The 22187-nt window shown below is 51.8% G+C and overlaps 1 protein-coding gene across 1 annotated transcript in view; it reads left to right on the top strand.

The window, feature by feature from the left end:
- fbn3 (fibrillin 3) overlaps positions 1–22187 on the top strand; it is a 206225-nt gene that overhangs the window by 108172 nt on the left and 75866 nt on the right. The window contains exons 18-28 of the mRNA XM_078424021.1: positions 1028–1153; positions 4816–4941; positions 7541–7660; positions 8981–9118; positions 10442–10492; positions 11224–11349; positions 11996–12223; positions 13411–13536; positions 14171–14299; positions 20021–20146; positions 21057–21182. Of these exons, the coding sequence (XP_078280147.1) occupies positions 1028–1153; positions 4816–4941; positions 7541–7660; positions 8981–9118; positions 10442–10492; positions 11224–11349; positions 11996–12223; positions 13411–13536; positions 14171–14299; positions 20021–20146; positions 21057–21182 (1422 nt within the window). The remainder of the gene's footprint in view (positions 1–1027; positions 1154–4815; positions 4942–7540; positions 7661–8980; positions 9119–10441; positions 10493–11223; positions 11350–11995; positions 12224–13410; positions 13537–14170; positions 14300–20020; positions 20147–21056; positions 21183–22187) is intronic.

The raw sequence follows: 22187 nt of genomic DNA, 5'->3' as shown, positions 1-22187 counted from the left end.
TTCTTTTCCACAAAATCTCACCCCAAGCAGATTTCATTAGTGTGTAAAAAAGGTAGAGGTGCATACTGCAGGCAATGTGCAGTGCTAATGTTTTAGGTACCAGCGCTGTCACTGGGGCCGGAGTGGCCTCTGGTTAATTCCCCGCTAGTTAAAAATTCCCCGCTGTTTACTTTGGCTTGTGTTTTGACAGGGGTGCGTGCAGGAGTAGCTCTCCAGTGAGCACCGGCAAAACTGCACCCCTGATTGCAGGAGATTTGTCAAAATGGCAGGAGTTACTTTGGGGGGAAAAAATTTAATTGATTCCACTTAACGTTTCTCATGAAAGTGATGAGCTCATACCTGCTTTGACATTCTGCAGAGGCTGAAAGAAAGATCCAGGTTTAAAAGCGCCCCTCTCCTTTTTATACGGAAAGCCAGGTGATTTAGAGTTTGGCAGGAAAATCCCTCTGAAGATCTGGGAATAATAGCCTGTAATCCCATTTTAATGAAGGGATTTGTCCACCTGGCTCGCTGAAGGCGGCAACTTGGGTTTCGTGACTTTGAAGTTGAGGAGTGAAGAGAGTTGTGAATCTGTGGAATTCTCTGCCACAGAAGGCAGTGGGGGCCGATTCACTGGATGTTTTCAAGAGAGAGATGGATATACTGTGGCTCTTTGGGCTAAGGGAATTAGGGGATTATGGGGAGAAAGCAGGAATGGGGTACTGATTTTGGATCATCAGCCATGATCATACTGAATGGCGGTGCAGGCTCGAAGGGCCGAATGGCCTACTCCTGCACCTATTTTCTATTTATTCACAAAATGCTGGAGTAACTCAGCAGGTCAGGCAGCATCTCGGGAGAGAAGGAATGGGTGACGAAGGGTCTCGACCCGAAACGTCACCCATTCCTTCTCTCCCGAGATGCTGCCTGACCTGCTGAGTTACTCCAGCATTTTGTGAATAAATTGATTTGTACCAGCATCTGCAGTTATTTTCTTATCCTATTTTCTATGTAGTTTCTGGTTATAATCTCTTTGTTTCTCACCCAGATATCAACGAGTGCGCTCTCGATCCTGACATCTGCGCCAACGGGATTTGTGAAAACCTGCGTGGCAGTTATCGCTGCATCTGCAACATCGGCTACCAGTCCGACATTAGTGGCAAGAACTGTGTTGGTGAGTACCAGCTTCAGTTTAGTCTATGGTCGGGTAGAGTGCAGAAACTGTAGAGGTTATTAAGGTAGTGTATAAAGGGCGGCACGGTGGCGCAGCGGTAGAGTTGCTGCCTTACAGCGAATGCAGCGCCGGAGACTCAGGTTCGATCCTGACTACGGGCGCCGTCTGTACGGAGTTTGTACGTTCTCCCCGTGACCTGCGTGGGTTTTCTCCGAGATCTTCGGTTTCCTCCCACACTCTAAAGACGTACAGGTATGTAGGTTAATTGGCTGGGCAAATGTAAAAATTTAAAAAAATTGTCCCCAGTGGGTGTAGGATAGTGTTAATGTGCGGGGATCGCTGGGCGGCGCGGACCTGGTGGGCCGAAGGGCCTGTTTCTGCGCTGTATCTCTAAATCTAAAAAAAATCTAAAAACTGCAGGAGGACACTCAGCGGGTGAACTAGGGTTTAGTTTAATGAGTTTATTGTCACATGTACCGAGGTACAGTGAACAACTTTTGTCGCGTGCTAACCAGTCAGCGGAAAGACAATATGTGATTATAATCAATCCATTTACAGCGCATAGAAAAGCTGCTGTAGGGATAGAGATTTCAATGAATGTATGAATGAATGAATGAATGAATGAATGAATGAATGAATGAATGAATGAATGAATGAATGAATGAATGAATGAATGAATGAATGAATGAATGAGTGAATACTTTATTGTCACATATGACAAGTCACAGTGAAATTCTTTGCTTGCATACCCAAGTATGCAAATAGTCGCCCATAAAGGGTGCTGACAATGTTACAAAGTACCCCCCACCCCCCGCGCCAGGCCCCCCCTTTGTTCTCCCACCCTCCCCCCCCATTGTAGATTTAAGAGCGTGGAGCCATTGTAATACGGGTTTGTAGATCTGCTTCTGTGGCCAGCGCGCAAATAGTCGCCTGGGTTGGGCGCCATCTTGGAAGCATCTCCCAGTGTGAATCCACTTCGTTTAGTCTAGTTTAGAAATACAGCGCGGAAACAGGCCCTTCGGCCCACCGGGTCCGCGCCGACCAGCGATCCCCGCACACTAACACTAACCTACACCCACGAGGGACAATTTTTACATTTACCAAGCCAATTATTTGGAGCGTGGGAGGAAACCGAAGATCTCGGAGAAAACCCACGCAGATCACGGGGGAGAAAGTACAAACCCCGTACAGACGGCGCTCGTAGTCAGGATTGAACCCGGGTCTCCGGCGCTGCGTTCGCTGGAAGGTGGCAACTCTACTGCTGCGCCACCGTGACCGCCCTTTTAAGTACAGACCTGGGGGCAGAATCTGATTTAAAACGCTTTCTAGTGAGCCAGCAAGGGGCAGCCGGATGAAGCATTTTATAGCATGGGCAGTCTACAAAAGGAAAGTGAGCAAGTTTAATAATTTCTGAATCAGGGAAGATCGAGAAATGTATATTCTTTTCATTGCTTTGCTGTTCATTGATCTGCCTCAATAAAATTAAATAACTCGTATGCCCAATAGTATGAAGCTTGTTGGGGAAAGAGTTTTATCTTCAGTACACGTTTGCAAATAGACCGAACACGTGTGTTACATGCCAATGTACAGTGTAAGGGTGGGGTCGTGAGATTGTAGATGCTGGAGGCTGTTCTTGTTATTCTACTGCACAGTTTATTTTCAGTTGATATTATACTTTAATAACTTTGTACCAGCCACGACTCGCACTAGTTCACAAGTTCGGAGTAGAATTAGGCCATTCGCCCCATCAGGACCGCTCCGCCATTCAATCATGGCCGATCTCTGCCTCCGAATCCCATTTTCCTGCCTTCTCCTCATAACCCCTGATTCAGATTTAGATGTTTTAGATTTAGATTTAGAGATACAGTGCGGAAACAGGCCCTTCGGCCCACCGAGTCCGCGCCGCCCAGCGATCCCCACACATTAACACTATCCTACACACACTAGGGACAATTATATTTGCACGTCTTTGGAGAACGTACAAACTCCCTACAGACAGCGCCCGTAGTCGGGATGGAACCCGGATCTCTGGCGCTGCAAGCGCTGTAAGGCAGCAACTCTACCGCTGCGCCACCGTGCCGCCCAGAGATTAAGCCTTCTCTCTGGCTTCACTCTGAACGGTTACTATTTAGCTCTAATGGGCAGAACGGGATGCATTCTGGATCAATTGGGGGGCATGAAGTTCACCGACAGAGAATAGTGCTGAAATCACAAAAAATATCCAGCATAAAAACACACAGAAATAAGTCGAGCACATTTCAATTCTTTCTCTCTCCTGTGTGACTATCATGTTAAAGGCTGCCTCTCCCTATCAAAATATGGATGTTGGCGGACTACCCACGTACCGTCTGCTTCCTGAAAGTCTCTCTCAAGCCTGGTGTAGGAAAATAACTGCACATGCTGGTCTAAATCGAAGGTCGACACAAAAAGCTGGAGTAACTCAGCGGGTCAGGCAGCATCTCTGGAGAGAAGGAATGGGTGACGTCTCGGGTCGACACCCAACGTCACCCATTCCTTCTCTCTCTCTCTCTCTCGAGATGCTGCCTGACCCGCTGAGTTACTCCAGCTTTTTGTGTCTACCCACCCTCTCTCTCTCTCTCTCCCTCTCGGCCCTGGAGCAGAGGCGGCTCCGACTCCACACCTCGCCAGACTCCCCCTCACGCGGTCTCACAAAAAGCCGGACAGTGGAGATGGGAAGGAAAGGGTCAAGGAAGGGGGGAATGCGCAATGGAGGGAGGGGAATGTGTGGACGGGGTGAGGACAAAGGGGGAGTGAGGCCAACGAGGGAAGAGTGGGTTTACGGAGGAGTTACTGGAAGGTGGAGGGAAAAAAAACTGCGGACGCTGGTTTAAATCGAAGGTGGACACAAAATGCTGGAGTAACTCAGCGGGTCAGGCAGCATCTCTGGAGAGAAGGAATGGGTGACGTTTCGGGTCGAGACCCTTCAAGGTCATTCCTTCTCTCCCGAGATGCTGCCTGACCCGCTGAGTTACTGGAAGGCCATTGTAATCATCGGATCTTGGTACCTATGCGAGAATGAGTGGCACGGTGGCGCAGCGGTAGAGTTGCCGCCTTACAGCGCTTGCAGCGCCAGAGACCCGGGTTCGATCCCGACTGCGGGTGCTGTCTGTACGGGGTTTGTACGTTCTCCCCGTGACCTGCGTGGGTTTTCTCCAAGATCTTCGGTTTCCTCCCACACTCCAATGACGTACAGGTTTGTAGGTTAGTTGGCTTGGTATAAGTGTAAATTGTCCTCAGTGTGTGTGTGTGTGTGCGTGTAGGATCGCGTTAATGAGCGGGGATCGCTGGGCGGTGCAGACTCGGTGGGCCGGAGGACCTGCTTCCGCTCTGAAAACTCTAAACTAAACTAAACTAAATTGCGACTTCTAACTGACGAGGCAACTGACAGGTAAACATAGAAAATAGGGGCGGGAGGAGGCCATTTGGCCCTTCGAGCCGGCACTATATGTGGATGTATTCAAGAGAGAGTTAGCTCTTAGGACTAATGGAATCAAGGGATTATGGGGAGAAAGCAGGAACAGGGTACTGATTTGTGATGGTCAGCCTCCTGCACCTATTTGCTGTGTGTCTAGATTGTTGTCCGATTGACGTGAGCCGTACAGTTCATGGTGTCCTCTGGGATGATCTGTTTCTTTCCACAGATATTGATGAATGTTCGGTCAACATGTTGCTGTGTGACAATGGTCTGTGTCGTAACACACCTGGCAGCTACACCTGTACCTGCCCGACCGGCTACATCTTTAAACCCGACACTGAAACCTGTGAAGGTAAGAATTCGACATCACATCATGCCAGGGTTGCCAACTGTCCCGTATTAGCCGGGACATCCGGTATTTTGGGCATTAATTGGTTTGTCCCCTATGGGACCGCCCTTGTCCCGTATTCGCCATGCGGGCCGCTGTAGGCCGGGACAGTATAGGCTAACGGAGTGTGTTCGGGGAGCGAGGCCGAGTGTGTTCGCCTGTCAGAGGCTGCGTAGCAACCCGCCACCCGGCCCGGGCAGCCGCCATTGGTTGAGCGGGAGCTCGTGGCCGCTGGCTGGGTGAGGTCACGTGGGGCGCGGGGCGGTGACGTCACCTTTTGTCCCTTATTTGGGAGTGAGATAGTTGGCAACCCCTACAACATGCCAGCAAGATATATTGTTTCAGTGTGGAAACGCACACCACCAGATTCAGGGACAGTTTCTTCCCGGCTGTTATAAGGCAACTGAACCATCCCACCACAACCAGAGAGCAGTGCTGGACTACGATCTACCCCAGTGGTGAACCTCGGACTATCCATGATCGGACTTTACTGGCTTTAAGTATAGGAAAGATAACTGCAGATGCTGGTTTAAATCGAAGGTAGACACAAAATGCTGGAGTAACTCAGCGGGTCAGGCAGCATCTCGGGAGAGAAGGAATGGGTGACCCCCAAGGGTCTCAACCCGAAACGTCACCCATTCCTTCTCTCCCGAGATGCTGCCTGACCCGTTGAGTTACTCCAGCATTTGTGTCTACCTTTACTGGCTTTACGTTGCACTAAACGTTATTCCCTTATCATGTATCTGTTCACTGTAAATGGCTCGATTGTAATCATGTGTTGCCTTTCCGCTGACTGGTTAGCGCGCAACAAAAGCTTTTCACTGCCCCTCGGTACGCGTGACAATAAACTGAAACTGATATTCAAGGGCGCGGCTGGTTCAGCTTAGTTTATTGTCACGTGTACCGAGGTACAGTGAAAAGCTTTTGTTGCGTGTTAAACCAGTCAGCAGAGAGGCAATGCACGATTACAATCGATCCATTTACAGTGTATAGATACGTGATAAGGGAATAACGTTCAGTGCAAGGTAAAGCCAGCAAAGTCCGATCATAGAAACATAGAAAATAGGTGCAGGAGGAGGCCATTCGGCCCTTCGAGCCAGCACCGCCATTCATTGTGATCATGGCTGATCATCCACAATCAATACCCCGTGCCTGCCTTCCCCCCATATCCCTTGATTCCACTAGCCCCTAGAGCTCTATCTAACCCTCTCTTAAATCCATCCAGTGATTCGGCTTCCACTGCCCTCTGTGGCAGAGAATTCCACAAATTCACAATTCTCTGGGCGAATTTTTTTTTCTCACCTCAGTTTTAAATGGCCTCCCCTTTATTCTAAGACTGTGGCCCCTGGTTCTGGACTTCCCCCCAACACTGGGAACATTTTTCCTGCATCTGGCTTGTCTCTATAAAATCCCCTCTCATCCTTCTAAACTCCAGTGAATACAAGCCCAGTCTTTTCAATCTTTCCTCACATGTCAAGGATAATCCGAGGGTTACCAAAGAGGTAGATGGTAGTTCAGCACTGCTCTCTGGCTGTGGTGGGATGATTCAGTTGCCTGAGAGCAGCTGGGAACAAAATGTCAGGTGGAACTGCTGCCTCACAACGCAGGAGACCTGAGTCCGATCACTTGCCTGTGTGGAGTTTGTACCGTTTTCCCTGGGACTGCATGGGTTTCCTCTGGTTTCTTCTCACATCCCAAAGACATGCGGTTTGTAGGTTAATCGGCGTCTGTGAACTGTCTCTACTGCTTCGGCAGTAGATGCAAAAGTGGGATAACATAGAACCAGAATGAACGGGTGGCCGGTGGACGGCATGGACTTGACGGGCCGAAGGGCCATGCTGTACCTTTCGATCAATCAGTTCAATCAATGGTTTCTGATCTCGGCGTAGTGCACAGATGTTCCCAATGTTGGGGGGAGTCCAGAACCAGGGGCCACAGTCTAAGAATAAAGGGGAGGCCATTTAAAACTGAGATGAGAAAAAACTTTTTCACCCAGAGAATTGTGAATTTGTGGAATTCTCTGCCACAGAGGGCAGTGGAGGCCGATTCACTGGATGGATTTAAAAGAGAGTTAGATAGAGCTCTCGGGGCTAGCGGAATCAAGGGATATGGGGAGAAGGCAGGCACGGGTTACTGATTGTGGACGATCAGCCATGATCACAATGAATGGCGGTGCTGGCTCGAAGGGCCAAATGGCCTCCTCCTGCACCTATTTTCTCTGTTTCTACATATTTCTCGCAGTGCTGAGAAATGAATCCCTTTAGAAAAATCGGTGATTTTCTTCAAGTCCCTCCAATCAAACACATCCCAAAAATCAATCGCCCGCAGACATAACAAACAGATGTTTCCTTTGGAGTTTTCTTTGGAGTGGATATGAGCAGAACCAAATCAAACGATGCGTGCAGAGTTGTGGAGGCGTTGAATTGTGAACAGTCGAGGACTGGGAAAGTTCAGTGTGTGTGTGTGTGTGGCTTCCCATCCTGGTCTGTTCAATAATGCCTCCTCTGCATCTCCAGTTTCAGTGCGGCCCGGCGTGAGTAACTTTGCTTTTCTGCTGTTCCAGATGTGAACGAGTGTGAATCCAGCCCGTGTGTGAATGGTTACTGCAGGAACATGGCCGGCTCGTTCATCTGCGAATGCTCGCTCGGTAGCAAACTGGACCCCACCAGAACCATCTGCATCGGTGAGTCCCTCGGCACCACTGCCGCCCATGAAGGTTCACCCCGGGCAGGAGACAGCCTGTGGGAGAGGCCCTTCCTCTCCATTAATGAGGAGAGGGAGGCTTTCATCTCTCCATTCCTCAGGGATTCATCGCGGGAGACCGGCAAAGTCTTAAATGAATACTTTTCATCTGCATTTATTGTGGAGAGGGCCATGGAAACTGAGGAACTCGGGGAAGAGGACGAGGGCATTGAGTGCAAAAGTGGGGATGTCATGTTTTCAGATGTGCAAGATGTTGAAGAGACCACATCTGGAGCCTTGTGGGCTATCCTGGTTGCCGGGCGACGGGATGGGTGTGATTAAGTTAGAAAGGATGCGGTCATGCTTCACTCACAAGTAGGGTTGCCAACTGTCCCGTATTAGCCGGGACATCCCGTATACTGGGCTAAATTGGTTTGTCCAGTACGGGACCGCCCTTATCCTGTATTAGCCCCGGGGGGCGCTGTAGGCCCGGACACTGTAGGTCCATGGCCGCTACAGGCCCGGGCACTGTAGGCCTGGACACTGTAGGCCCGGGGGCCAATACAGGCCCAGACACTGTAGGCCCGGACACTGTAGGCCCGGACACTGTAGGCCCGGGGGCCGCTACAGGCCCCGGCACTGTAGGCCCGGACAGCGTAGGTCCGGAGTCCCGGGCACCACCTAATGGAGGTAGCTTAGCAACACGCCTCGTGGCCCGGGCAGCCGCCATTGGTGGAGCGGGAGCACGTGGCCGCTGGCTGGGTGAGGTCACGTGGGGGCGCGGGGTGGTGACGTCACCTTTTGTCCCTTATTTGGGAGTGAGAAAGTTGGCAACCCTACTCACAAGGATGTTGCTGGAATTTGGAGGGATTGAGATATAAGGAGAGAATCAATAGGCCTTGATTTGTTTTCACTGGGCAAATGAGGCTGAGAGTTTGACATCCTGAGGGGTGCAGGTGAGATGGACGGTCACACAGGTGTTTATCCCAGGATAAGGGAGACTCAAACTAGAAGGAAGAAGGTTTAAAGTGACAAGGGATAGCTTTGAAGGGGACCCGAGGAGCAAGTTCTTCACACACACAGGTCGGTGGGTAAATGGAACGAGCAGCCATGAGAAATGGTGAAGGTGAGTGCAATTACAAGACTTAAAATGCATTTGGAACAGGTTCTTGTTCAGTACTGGCGTCGAAGGTTACGGGGAGAAGTCAGGAGAATAGAGTTGAGAGGGAAAGATAGATAATGGCGGATTAAACTCGATGGGTCCGAATGGCCTGAGAATGGCCGCCCCTGTGATGACTTCTCTCTGCTCCTCTTCCAACAGACGGCATGAAGGGGACGTGTTGGCTGAACATTCAGGGCGGTCGCTGCGAAGTGAATATCAACGGGGCCACGCTGAAGTCCGAGTGCTGTGCCACCCTGGGGGCGGCGTGGGGCAGCCCCTGTGAACACTGCGAGCTGGGTACACGTCTGCATGGCGCGGTGATGGGGGCGGGGCGCTGGTGATGGGGCAGGGCACTGGTGATGGGGGCGGGGCGCTGGTGATGGGGGCGGGGCGCTGGTGATGGGGCGGGGCGCTGGTGATGGGGCGGGGCGCTGGTGATGGGGCGGGGCGCTGGTGATGGGGCGGGGCGCTGGTGATGGGGCGGGGCCCTGGTGATGGGGCGGGGCGCTGGTGATGGGGCGGGGCGCTGGTGATGGGGCAGGGCGCTGGTGATGGGGGCGGGGCGCTGGTGATGGGGGCGGGACGTTGGTGATGGGGGCGGGGCGGGGGAGGGGCACCGGTGATGGGGGCTGGTGATGGGGGCGGGGCGCTGGTGATGGGGGCGGGGCGTTGGTGATGGGGGCATTGGTGATGGGGGCGGGGCGCTGGTGATGGGGGCGCTGGTGATGGGGCAGGGCCCTGGTGATGGGGCGGGGCGCTGGTGATGGGGGCGGGGCCCTGGTGATGGGGGTGGGGCGTTGGTGATGGGGGCGGGGCACTTGTGATGGGGGCGGGGCACGGGTAATGGGGGCGGGGCGGCGCCTTCTCTGAACCCTTCATCTTACAGTGCACTTACTTCACTCAAGTCAGGTCTGAAGAAGGGCCTCGACCCGAAACGTCGCCCATTCCTTCTCTCCAGAGATGTTGCCTGTCCCGCTGAGTTGATCCAGCACTCTGTGTGTCTCTCATGCAGTGGTCTCTGCTCTATCATATATGGCTTAGCTTTTGATACAACTCTCAAGCAAAGGACTTTTATGGAGTTAGACACAAAATGGCGGAGTAACTTAGCCGGACAGGCAGCATCTCTGGGTAGAAGGAATGGGTGACGTTTCAGGTCGAGACCCTACTTCAGATAGGTGGATGTAGGTGAGGGGTGTTGGTTTGGCAGATGGCGGTGGTGGGGGGGGGGTGTGAAGGCTAGAGATGACAAGGCAACAAAAGAGTTTTCAGATAAGAGGAGAAGAATGAAATATAAAACCAGAGGGCGAGATCTAGGTGGCTGGACATGGGCAAGCTTGTGAGTGAGACACAGAGCTTTTTGAGGTGTGACAGGTGGATGGGTTTTCTGTCAGAGAGAGGGAATGAAACGGCAGAAAGTGTCAGGGAATCAGAGCGGCACGGTGGCGCAGCGGTAGAGTTGCTGCCTTACTGCGAATGCAGCGCCGGAGACCCGGGTTCGATCCTGACTGTGAATGAACAGTGGTGTAGACTTGATGGGGCCCGTGGTCTGGGCTTGCTCTGATTTTGCGTACACTCGCATGTGTTTAGACTGGATGGCTGATTCAGTGTTTCTCCTTGCAGATGCATCCTGCCCCAGAGGCTTTGCCAGGGTGAGGGGCATTACCTGTGAAGGTGAGTTCAGACTGTTCGACTGTCCCAACCACAGCAAGAATTAAATTATACAGACAGACACAAATAGGGTTGCCAACTTCCTCACCCCCAAATACAGGACAAGGTGACGTCACCGCCCCGCGCCCCACTTGGACGTACGATTACAATGTTCAGGCCACATCTTCCCATCTCCACCCCTTTCTGCGTTCCGCAGAGACCGTTCCCTCCGCAACTCCCTGGTCCACTTGTCCCTTCCCACACAAACCACCCCCTCCTCAGGTCCGAAAAAAGGTCTGGACCCGAAACGTCACCCATTCCCTCTCTCCAGAGATGCTGCCTGTCCTGAGTTACTCCGGTTTTTGGAGTCTATCTTTGACATACTTGCCTTGTTCCCTTCTCCAGTTAAAATGATGACCTGACTTACTCCGAATCCTTTCATTTTCACCACCTTCAGAAAAAGGTGCCTGTGACGTGGGTCTGTTTGCTGTTACCTTCCATCTTTCTCACCAGATGTTTGCACCTTTCCCACCAGATGTTTGCACCTTTCCCACCAGATGTTTGCACCTTTCCCTCCAGATGTTTGCACCTTTCCCACCAGATGTTTGCACCTTTCCCACCAGATGTTTGCACCTTTCTCACCAGATGTTTGCACCTTTCTCACCAGATGTTTGCACCTTTCTCACCAGATGTTTGCACCTTTCCCACCAGATGTTTGCACCTTTCTCACCAGATGTTTGCATCTTTCTCACCAGATGTGAACGAGTGTGACGTGTTCCCGGGGGTTTGCACCAACGGACGGTGTGTGAACACGCAGGGCTCCTTCGTGTGTGACTGCCCCGAAGGGTTGACTCTGGATGGAACTGGGAGAACGTGTGTTGGTGAGTACTGATCGCAGAAGGAGGACAAATTACTGCAACAGCAGGGGGGGTCACGGTGGCGCAGCGGTAGAGTTGCTGCCTTACAGCGAATGCAGCGCCGGAGACCCGGGTTCGATCCTGACTACGGGCGCCGTCTGTACGGAGTTTGTACGTTCTCCCCGTGACCTGCGTGGGTTTTCTCCGAGATCTTCGGTTTCCTCCCACACTCCAAAGACATACAGGTATGTAGGTTAATTGGCTGGGTAAATGTTTAAAAAAATCGTCCCTGGTGGGTGTAGGATAGTGTTAATGTGCGGGGATCGCTGGTCGGCGCGGACCCAGTGGGCCGAAGGGCCTGTTTCCGCGCTGTATTCTAAACTAAAACTAAGATGGATGACGGGTACAGATGGAAGTTGTAAAGTTCAGCGTTGGGTTGAGAAGGCTTGTTTGCTGGTGTAGGAAGGGTCTGCAGATGCTGGTTTAAACCAAAGATAGCCACAAGATGCTGGAGTAACTCAGCGGGACGAGCAGCATCTCTGGGTGGAAGGAATGGGTGAGGTTTCGGGTCGAGAGCCTTCTTTGGGCTTTGTGATGGAGTGTTTGACCCAAGCTGCCCACAGTGTGCCTGTTTCCCTGTGACTAACCCTGCACTGTCTGCCTGCGGTAGATGTCCGCCTGGAGCACTGCTACCTGAAGTGGGAGGAGGACGAGTGTACCGAGCCGGTCGGCGGCCGTTTCCGCATCGACGCCTGCTGCTGCTCCATCGGCAACGCCTGGGGGGCGGACTGCGAGCAGTGCCCACAGCCTGGCTCGCGCGAACACGAGGCCATTTGCCCGCGGGGACCAGGCTTTGCCAACAGGGGCGACATCTTGACCGGGAGGCCGTTCTACAAAGGTACGCGCGCCAACGTGTAACCATTTCCATTGTGGTGTTTTATGTAGTGTGTCATTCGCGACCCAAGCCAGAAGGCCGTGAAGAAACGTAGAGAGAAAAGAGGGATTAGATTTTGAAGGGGGTGGCGCAGCGGTAGAGTTGCTGCCTTACAAAACTCCCGCGTCGGGGCGATCGAAACCCCCACGTCGGGGCGATCGAAACCCCCGCGTAGGGGCGATCGAAACTCCCGCGTAGGGGCGATCGAAACTCCCGCGTAGGGGCGATCGAAACCCCCGCGTGGGGGCGATCGAAACTCCTGCGTGGGGACGATCAAAACTCCTGCGTGGGGGCGATCGAAACTCCCGCATGGGGGGCAATTGAAACTCCCGCGTCGGGGCGATCGAAACCCCCGTGTGGGGGGCGATCGAAACCCCCGTGTGGGGGCGATTGAAACTCCCACGTAGGGGCGATCGAAACTCTCACGTCGGGGCGATTGAAACTCCTGCTTCGGGGCGATTGAAACTCCTGCTTCGGGGCGATCGAAACTCCTGCTTCGGGGCGATCGAAACTCCCAGGTGGGGGCGATCGAAACTCTCACGTCGGGGCGATCGAAACCCCCGCTTTGGGGCGATCGAAACTCCCGCTTTGGGGCGATCGAAACTCCCGCTTTGGGGCGATTGAAACTCCTGCGTCGGGGCGATCGAAACTCCCGCGTCGGGGCAATCGAAACTCCCGCGTCGGGGCGATCGAAACTCTCACCTCGGGGCGATCGAAACTCCCGCTTTGGGGAGATCGAAACTCCTGCTTCGGGGCGATCGAAACTCCTGCGTGGGGGCGATCGAAACTCCTGCGTCGGGGCGATCGAAACTCCCGCGTCGGGGCAATCGAAACTCCCGCGTCGGGGCGATCGAAACTCTCACCTCGGGGCGATCGAAACTCCCGCTTTGGGGAGATCGAAACTCCTGCTTCGGGGCGATCGAAACTCCTGCGTGGGGGCGATCGAAACTCCTGCGTCGGGGCGATCGAAACTCCCGCCTCGGGGCGATCAAAATGACGTGATATAAGTGTAAATTGTCTCGAAATTATGTAGGATAGTGTTAGTGGGCGTGGATCGCTGGTCGACACGGACTCGGTGGGCCGAAGGGCCTGTTTCCGCGCTGTATCTCTAAACTAAAAACGAAACTACATTTTTTATCATTTTCTTTCAGATATCAATGAATGCAAGGTGTTCTCCAGTCTCTGCACGTACGGAACTTGCCGGAACACCATTGGCAGCTTTAGGTGTCGCTGTGAGAATGGCTTTGCCCTGAACATGGAGGAGAGGAATTGCACAGGTGGGACATTGTGGGGAGAGGAAGATGCACAAACTTATCTCCCAATATCCCCTGTTATCCACCGTTTAGTTTATTTATCTTTGTTTTATCTTTCTTCAGTTTCTGTTTCTTCTTTCTCTTTCAAGTCACCCCCCTCTCCCTCTCCCCCTCCCTGTGCCCCTCTCCCTGTGCCCCTCCCCCTCTCTCTCCCCCTTCCTCTCCATCTCCCCCTTCCTCCCCCCCTTCCTCTCCCTCTCCCTCTCATTTGTCACTACTTTGAATCTCACTGTCGTCATACAGCGCGGAAACAGGCCCTTCGGCCCAACTTGCCCACACCGGCCAACATGTCCCAGCTACATCAGTGCCACCTGCCTGCGTTTGGTCCATATCCCTCCAAACCAGTCCTATCCATGTCACTGTCTTAAGTGTTTCTTAAACGTTGGGATAGTCCCAGCCTCAACTACCTCCTCTGGCAGCTCGTTCCATATACCCACCACCCTGTGTGTGAAAAAGTTACCCCTCACATTCCTATTAAATCTATCCCCCTTCACCTTGATCGTCTCGCGTTCCACTTCCTCCCAGTTTATCGTCTTCCATCCACACCTGGTCTTCTCTGTTGTTCCCACTCGCTAACTCTCCTGCCCTTTGTACACAGATATCAACGAGTGTCGCATCTCCCCGGACCTCTGCGGGCAGGGAACATGCGTGAACACGCCGGGCAGCTTCGAATGCGAGTGCTACGACGGATACGAGAGTGGCTTCATGATGATGAAGAATTGCATGGGTAAGTGGGCGGGCACGGTGGCACAGCGGTAGAGTCGCTGCCTTACCGCGAACGCAACGCGGGCGACCCGGGTTCGATCCCGACCACGGGCGCCGTCTGTACGCAGTTTGTACGTTCTCCCCGCGACCTGCGTGGGTTTTTCTCCGAGATCTTCGGTTTCCTCCCACACTCCAAAGACGTACAAGGTTTGTAGGTTATTTGGCTTGGTAAATGTAAAAATTGTCCCTAGTGTGTGTAGGATAGTGTTAGTGTGCGGGGATCGCTGGGCGGCACGGACCCGGTGGGCCGAAGGGCCTATTTCCGTGCTGTATCTCCAAACTAAACTAAACTAAAGTGGAACAGCGGGCCATTTACCACTGACTGACCGAGCGGAGTTTCAACAGCTGAACTACACAGCAAGTAAAAGCAGATGGTAACCACAGTCTAACACTGGCCAGGCAGAGACGGGAGCATTTCACCTGAGGCCCAGTAAATGTATGTTTTCTGATGGATGGACACCGATCGCTCGCCCAATTCCTCAGCAGGTCATTAGCGTCAGGGCAGCGTGCCCGTGCAGTTAATGGAGATCCAGTGGCCCTGTGCATTCAATTACTTCACTTCAAACCAATCCTTACACTCTCCAGAAATACATCTAATCACCATCTCAACCAGCTCATTTGGTTCATTTTAATGGTCCCCACTGATAGCTTACTGTGGAATTGATTGCGGTTAGGGTCAGAGCATTTTTATAACCCGCAATCTAACTTTAAACCTTTGTTCCCTGGGATTTGAGTCCCGACCACAATGGGCAGTTGAGCTGGATAGTTTGGCAATCACCTCAAGAGGAACTGAAACTTAAATGTAAGCAAATATAAATTAAACAGCACCTCATATCCGCTTGGGCAGCTTACACCCCAGCGGTATGAACATTGACTTCTCTAACTTCAAGTAACCCTTGCTTTCCCTCTCTCTCCATCCCTCCCCCTTCCCAGTTCTCCGACCAGTCTGACTGTCTCCGACTACATTTTAACTCTGATTGCTTTGTTGGCACCTGCTCCCAGCTAACAATGATCCATTCTACATTTTCCACGATCTCCATTTCCATTTGTCCTGTTTCCACACCTTCGAACGTTGTGGCAGCATCCCCGAAACGTCACCCATTCCTTGTCCCCAGAGATGCTGCCTGTCCCGCTGGGTTACTCCAGCTTTTTGCGTCTGTCTTCAGATATAATCTGAGGAAAGACATTCTAGCCTTAGAGGGAGCACAGAGAAGGTTCACCAGATTGATCCCTGGGATGGCAGGACTTTCATATGAAGAAAGACTGGATAGACTGGGCTTGTACTCGCTGGAATTTAGAAGACTGAGGGGGGATCTTATTGAAACATATAAAATTCTTAAGGGGTTAGAGAGGCTAGATGCGGGAAGATTGTTCCCGATGTTGGGGGAGTCCAGAACCAGGGGTCACAGCTTAAGGATAAGGGGGAAGTCTTTTGGGACCGAGATGAGAAAACATTTCTTCACACAGAGAGTGGTGAGTCTGTGGAATTCTCTGCCACAGAAGGTAGTTGAGGCCAGTTCATTGGCTATATTTAAGAGGGAGTTAGATGTGGCCCTTGTGGCTAAAGGGATCAGGGGGTATGGAGAGAAGGCAGGTACAGGTTACTGAGCTGGATGATCAGCCATGATCATATTGAATGGCGGTGCAGGCTCGAAGGGCCTGGCAGCATCTCAGGAGAGAAGGAATGGGCGACGTTTCGGGTCGAGACCCTTCTTCAGACTGAAGAAGGGTCCCGACCCGAAACGTCGCCCATTCCTTCCCTCCTGAGATGCTGCCTGACCTGCTGAGTTACTCCAGCATTTTGTGAATAAAAACCGCCATTCACTGTGATCATGGCTGATCATTCACAATCAGTACCCCGTTCCTGCCTTCTCTCCACATCGCATCTGACTGCGTAGATGCTAAGAGATCATTTCCTCTAGTCGTTAAAAGTCTAGAATTAGTGGGGCATAGACCCATGCCGAGTGTTTGTCCATTTAGAGATGAGAGCAAGTGTCTTTACATGGAGCTATACAAAATCATGAGAGGAATAGATCGGGTAGATGCACAGAGTCTTTTGCCCAGAGTAGGGGAATCGAGGACCAGAGGACATAGGTTCAAGGTGAAGGGGAAAAGATTTAATAGGAATCCGAGGGGTAACTTTTTCACCCAGAGGGTGGTGGGTGTATGGGATAAGCTGCCAGAGGAGGTAGTTGAGGCTGGGACTATCCCATCGTTTAAGAAACAGTTGGACAGGTACATGGATAGGACAGGTTTGGGGGGATATGGACCAAGTGCAGGCAAGTGGGACTAGGGTAGCTGGGACATTGTTGGCCGGTGTGGGCGAGTTGGGCCGAAGGGCCTGTTTCCACGCTGTATCACTCTGTGACTCTATGAACTATGTTAATCTTTGAAACTCTCTACTTCAGAAGGCTATAAAGGTCAGACACTGAATATGCTGAGAGATTAGATAGGTTAGGAACCAGCAGTTATGGAGATCAAGCTGAAAAGTGGAGTTGAGCCAAAGAACCAGTCATTACCTCACCGAATGGCAGAGCAGATTGGAGAGGATGTGGGGCCGATTCTCACTTGTATTTTGAGTATTGTCATATTGTCCGGCAAAAGGCAATGAACAGGTATATATATATATATGGAGAGGAAGGATTTGGAGGGATATGGGCCAAATACAGGAAAGTGCACCTGGCCCAGAATGCCAATTTGATCGGCATGGACTAGTTGGGCTGAAGGGCCTGTTTCCACACTCCATGACTTTAACTGGACACTCAATGGTCTAACTGGAAATGTTGATACTGGAACAGTCAAGAATCTATCGGGCATGTGCAGAGACAGGCGTTAGCGGGGAGCAGAGATCTGGGCATCTCTTACCAAAGTCTGATAACTTTGTTAATGACACGTCTGCAAGTCCTTTTGTGCGCAATGTGTGTGTGCCTTTAATGTATCTTTCCAAAATCCCCCTTTCACACAAAGGGTGGTGGGTGTAAGGAACGTGCTGCCAGAGGAGGTAGTTGAAGCTGGGACTATCCCAACAGTTAACAAACAGTTAGACAGGCACATGGATGGGACAGGTTTGGAGGGATATGGGCAGGTGGGACTAGTGTAGCTGGGACACGTTGGCCAGTGTGGGCAAGTTGGGCCGAAGGGCCTGTTTCCACACTGTATCACTTTATGACTCTGTGACTCAACCCAATTAAAGTTCCTGGCCTCTGAAGATTGTAAATAGCAATGAAGTTGAGAATTGCCATTGTATTTCCTGCCATTTATGTGGGAGTTTTGTAGCTGTGCTTTGTTTCCATCTGCTGATGAGAAGGGAGACCTCCTGACATTTCCCCTGCGATCCCTGATCATCCACATGGGTCTTTCATTGGTCCCATTACTCTCATCCCATCTCCTGTTTTCCTAACCTTACGAAATCACTCCCGTTGGCCTAATGTGCCTCTTCTGCCTGCCAAAGACTGCGTCAGCCCATTAACCTGCCCCCCCCCCTGACGTTCTCAATGGCGTCCAGAAATATGTAACGAGATTCCTGTGGTCGAGCGGTTGGAATAAGTTGAAGCCCGTGGGACACGTGCTTTGCAGGAACAGGCTTGGCACAGCACTGTGGCCTGGTCTAAGCTGGGAACGTCAGCCCCACTGGCAGTCCTGCATGGACACAACCTTGGGCCTGTATTTCCACAGCTGTTGCCACAACTGGGAGAGCAGTGAAGCCCAGCTCTCCCTCTCGGACGGACCCCAGACACCCGTTTTGGTGGCTCGTGTAAATGGTTTCCACATGTCCCTGTGAATGGATTCGGGAGAGAGGCTGCCAGGAACAGCCGACAACTTGCCAGGCAACCATTGCAGCTGGGAGGATCTGCAGAACACTTCATAAATGTCACACACTGGGCTCCTGGGGGGAGTCCGAGAACGTCCGCCCCCCCCCCTCCCACCCCCCCCCCCCCCGAGCCATGCTGTCCCATCCAGAAACAGAAGTGTGCAAGAAATCAGCATCAGCTCCTCTCACTCTGTTTAGTTTAGTTTAGTTTAGAGATACAGCGCGGAAACAGGCCCTTCGGCCCACCGGGTCCGCGCCGACCAGCGATCCCCGCACACTAACACCATCCTACACCCACTAGGGACAATTATTTCTTACATTTACCAAGCCAATTAATCTACGTACCTGCACGTCGTTGGAGTGTGGGAGGAAACCGAAGATCTCGGAGGAGATCCAAGCAGGTCACGGGGAGAACGTACAAACTCCGTACAGACAGCGCCCGTAGTCAGGATCGAACCCGGGTCTCCGGCGCTGCATTTGCTGCAAGGCGGCAACTCTACCGCTGTGCCACCGTGACCGCCCTAACTGTTGTATTGTAATCCTTGCTCCACTGAAAGAACGTGCTGCTCAGTTCCATAGTTTCCAATGCTTTAACTTGTTGAGCAGAAGTGAAAGGAGGTGGTCAGTGTCATAGAGTCATACTGCACAGAAACACGCCCTCAGGCCCACCGTGTCTCTGCTCACCTTCAAATGTCCATCCGTACCGATCCCATTTACCAATCCCGTGTGTAGCCTACTCTGCATTGATGATCCAATGGCTTGGCCAGAAGCTTTGATCTTATCGAGGTGTAAAAAATCATGAGAGGAATAGATCGGGTAGATCTCTTGCCCAGAGTAGGTAAATCGAGGACCAGAGGACGGAGGTTTAGGGTGAAGGAGAAAAGATTTCATAGGAATTTGAGGGATAACTTTTTCACACAAAGGGTGGTGGGTGTATGGAACGAGCTTCCAGAGGAGGCTGTTGAGACAGGGACTATCCCAATGTTTAAGAAACAGTTCGACAGATACATGGATAGGACAGGTTTGGAGGGATATGAACCAAAAGCGGGCAGGTGGGACTAGTGTAGCTGGGACAAGTTGGCCGGTGTGGGCAAGTTGGGCCGAAGGGCCTGTTTCCACACTGCATGAACGTGGGATGACGTTTCTATTTGCCAAACTAATACCTCTCATAGAGTCATAGAATCACACGGTATGGAAACAGGCCCTTAACTTATCCAATGCCGACCAAAATGCCCCATTTAAGTTACTTCCATTTGCCTGCATTTGGCCCATATCCCTCTGAACCCTTCCTTTCCATGTACCTGTCCAAGTGTCTTTTAAATGCTGTTATTGTTATTTGCCTCAGCTACCTTGAAGGGTCTCTACCCGAAACGTCACCTGTTCCTTCTCTCCAGAGATGCTGCCTGTCCCGCTGAGTTACTCCAGCGTTTTGTGTCTGCCTTCTCCAAAGGTCGTTCCATCCTTCCAAACCCACCATCCTTCCAAACCCCCTCATGTTAGGAAGCTGCCTTGAACAATCCGACTGAAGAAGGGTTCCGACCCGAAACGTCACCTGTCCATGTTCTCCAGGGATGCTGCCTGACCCGCTGAGTTACTCCAGCACTCTGTGAAACGTCACCTATCCATGTACTCCAGAGATGCTGCCTGACCCGCTGAGTTACTCCAGCACTCTGTGAAACGTCACCTATCCATGTTCTCCAGAGATGCTGTCTGACCCGCTGAGTTACTCCAGCACTTTGTGAAACGTCACCTATCCATGTTCTCCAGGGATGCTGCCTGACCCGCTGAGTTACTCCAGCACTCTGCGTCTTACCTTGATAAAACCAGCGTCTGCAATTCCTTGCTTCCACTCGTGTTTTTTTTTCTGTGCAGACATCGATGAGTGTGAGAGAGACCCCTTGCTGTGTCGGGGCGGAACCTGCGTTAACACAGACGGCAGCTATGAATGCATCTGCCCCCCGGGCCACGAGCTGAACCCTGAGGGTGATGGCTGTGTGGGTGAGTACCTTTACAAAGCCACTTTGAAATGCTTTTTAGCGGATGCTTCTGTCGGTACATTGAGACGGCATCTGGAAGATTATGTGTCTGGAAGGAAGGTTCTCACCAGCAAGGCACGTGGAACCAAGAACTAGTTGGAGATTCCATTACCCCCCAACTTGCAAAGTGCAGGCCAAACGTGAAGCATTGCGTTCCCAACAGGCATGGCTCGCTGGAGTCAACACTCCTCTCCTCACCACTCATTGATCCTGGCTGCCTTCAGCTGAGTGTGTTCTCTGATGGTGATTTTCACAAGTTCACAAGTTGTAGGGGTAGAATTAGGCCATTTGGCCCATCGCGTCCACTCCGACATTCAATCATGGCTGATCTCTGCCTCCCAATCCCTTTTTCCTGCCTTCCCCCCGTAACCCTTGACACCCGTTCTAATCAAGAATTTGTCCATCTCTGCCTTAAACATATCCACTGTCTTGGCCTCCACAGCCCTCTGTGGCAGTGTGGGTTCCACAGATTAACTACCCTCTGACTAAAGAAGTTCCTCCTCACCTCCTTTCTAAAAGAGCGCCCTTTAATTCTGAGGCTGTGACCTCTAGTCCTGGACTCTCCCACCAGTGGAAACATCCTCTCCACATCCACCCTACCCAAGCCTTTCATTATTCTGTAAGTTTCAATGAGGGTCCCCCCCTCAAACTTCTAAACTCCAGCGAGTACAGGCCCAGTGCCGTCAAACGCTCATCGTGTGCTAACCCACTCGTTCCTAAGATCATTCCTGTAAACCTCCTCTGGACCCTCTCCGGATCCAGCACTCCCTTCGTCGGGCACGGGGCCCTGATTTGCTCACAGTCGGTTTTCTCCGGGGAATGCATTGCGACTGTTTTACCGTTCTATTGTTCTACTCTCTTCCACGTTGCAGATATCGATGAGTGCTCGCTGAGTGATAACCTGTGTAAGAACGGGCGGTGTGTGAATATGATTGGGACCTACCAGTGTGCCTGTGATACCGGTTACCAGGCCACCAGCGACAGGCTGGGCTGTGTGGGTAAGGAAGCTTTGCACACAATTAGCTCAAGTCAAGTCAAGTCAAGTTTATTTGTCACATACATATACAAGATGTGCGGTGAAATGAAAGTGGCAACGCCTGCGGATTGTGCTAAACTACAAAACAGAATAGAAATTTTTATTTTATTTTTTAACACAAAAAATAAATTAATACAGTAAATTAAATTAGTCCCTGGTGATGTGAGAGTTAACAGTCCTGATGGCCTGTGGGAAGAAACTCCGTCTCACCCTCTCCGCTTTCACAGCGTGACAGCGGAGGCGTTTGCCTGGCCGTAGCAGCTGGAACAGTCCGTTGCTGGGGTGGTAGGGAATCCCCATACAGTGGAACAGTCCGTTGCTGGGGTGGTAGGGGTCCCCCATAGCGACGTGGTGACTGAACTTCTGGGTCCATTTCTCTAATGGGCGGTCACGGTGGCGCAGCGGTAGAGTTGCTGCCTTACAGCGAATGCACCGCCGGAGACCCGGGTTCGATCCCGACTACGGGCGCCGTCTGTACGGAGTTTGTACGTTCTCCCCGTGACCTGCGTGGGTTTTCTCCGAGACCTTCGGTTTCCTCCCACACTCCAAAGACGTGCAGGTTTGTAGGTTAATTGGCTTGGCAAATGTAAAAATTGTCCCTAGTGGGTTTCGGATAGTGTTAATGTGTGCGGGGATCGCTGGTCGGCGTGGACCCGGTGGGCCGAAGGGCCTGTTTCCACGCCATATCTCTAAACTAAACTAAACTATTCTGCAGCTGCAGAATGGGCGGGCAGCAGTCAATATAGTTCAGTGCCAACTAATTACCCCCCTCGAAAATGTTATTCTCCATAAATACCATTTAACCCGCTCAGATACGTGCTCGTCCTCCCAGGCAAGGGAACAGTCATGTATCTGAGGTGAGACTTGGTGGATGAAGAGTTAACGATACGATACGATACAATAGAACTTTATTTATCCCAGGAGGGAGATTGGTCTGCCAACAGTCGTGAAACACAACAAGATGCAT

The sequence above is a fragment of the Rhinoraja longicauda genome, chromosome 28 (assembly GCF_053455715.1).
Source record: "Rhinoraja longicauda isolate Sanriku21f chromosome 28, sRhiLon1.1, whole genome shotgun sequence".
Taxonomy (NCBI): domain Eukaryota; kingdom Metazoa; phylum Chordata; class Chondrichthyes; order Rajiformes; family Arhynchobatidae; genus Rhinoraja; species Rhinoraja longicauda.
Note: the sequence above shows the minus strand (reverse complement) of the source record. Positions and strands in the feature narration are given on the sequence as shown.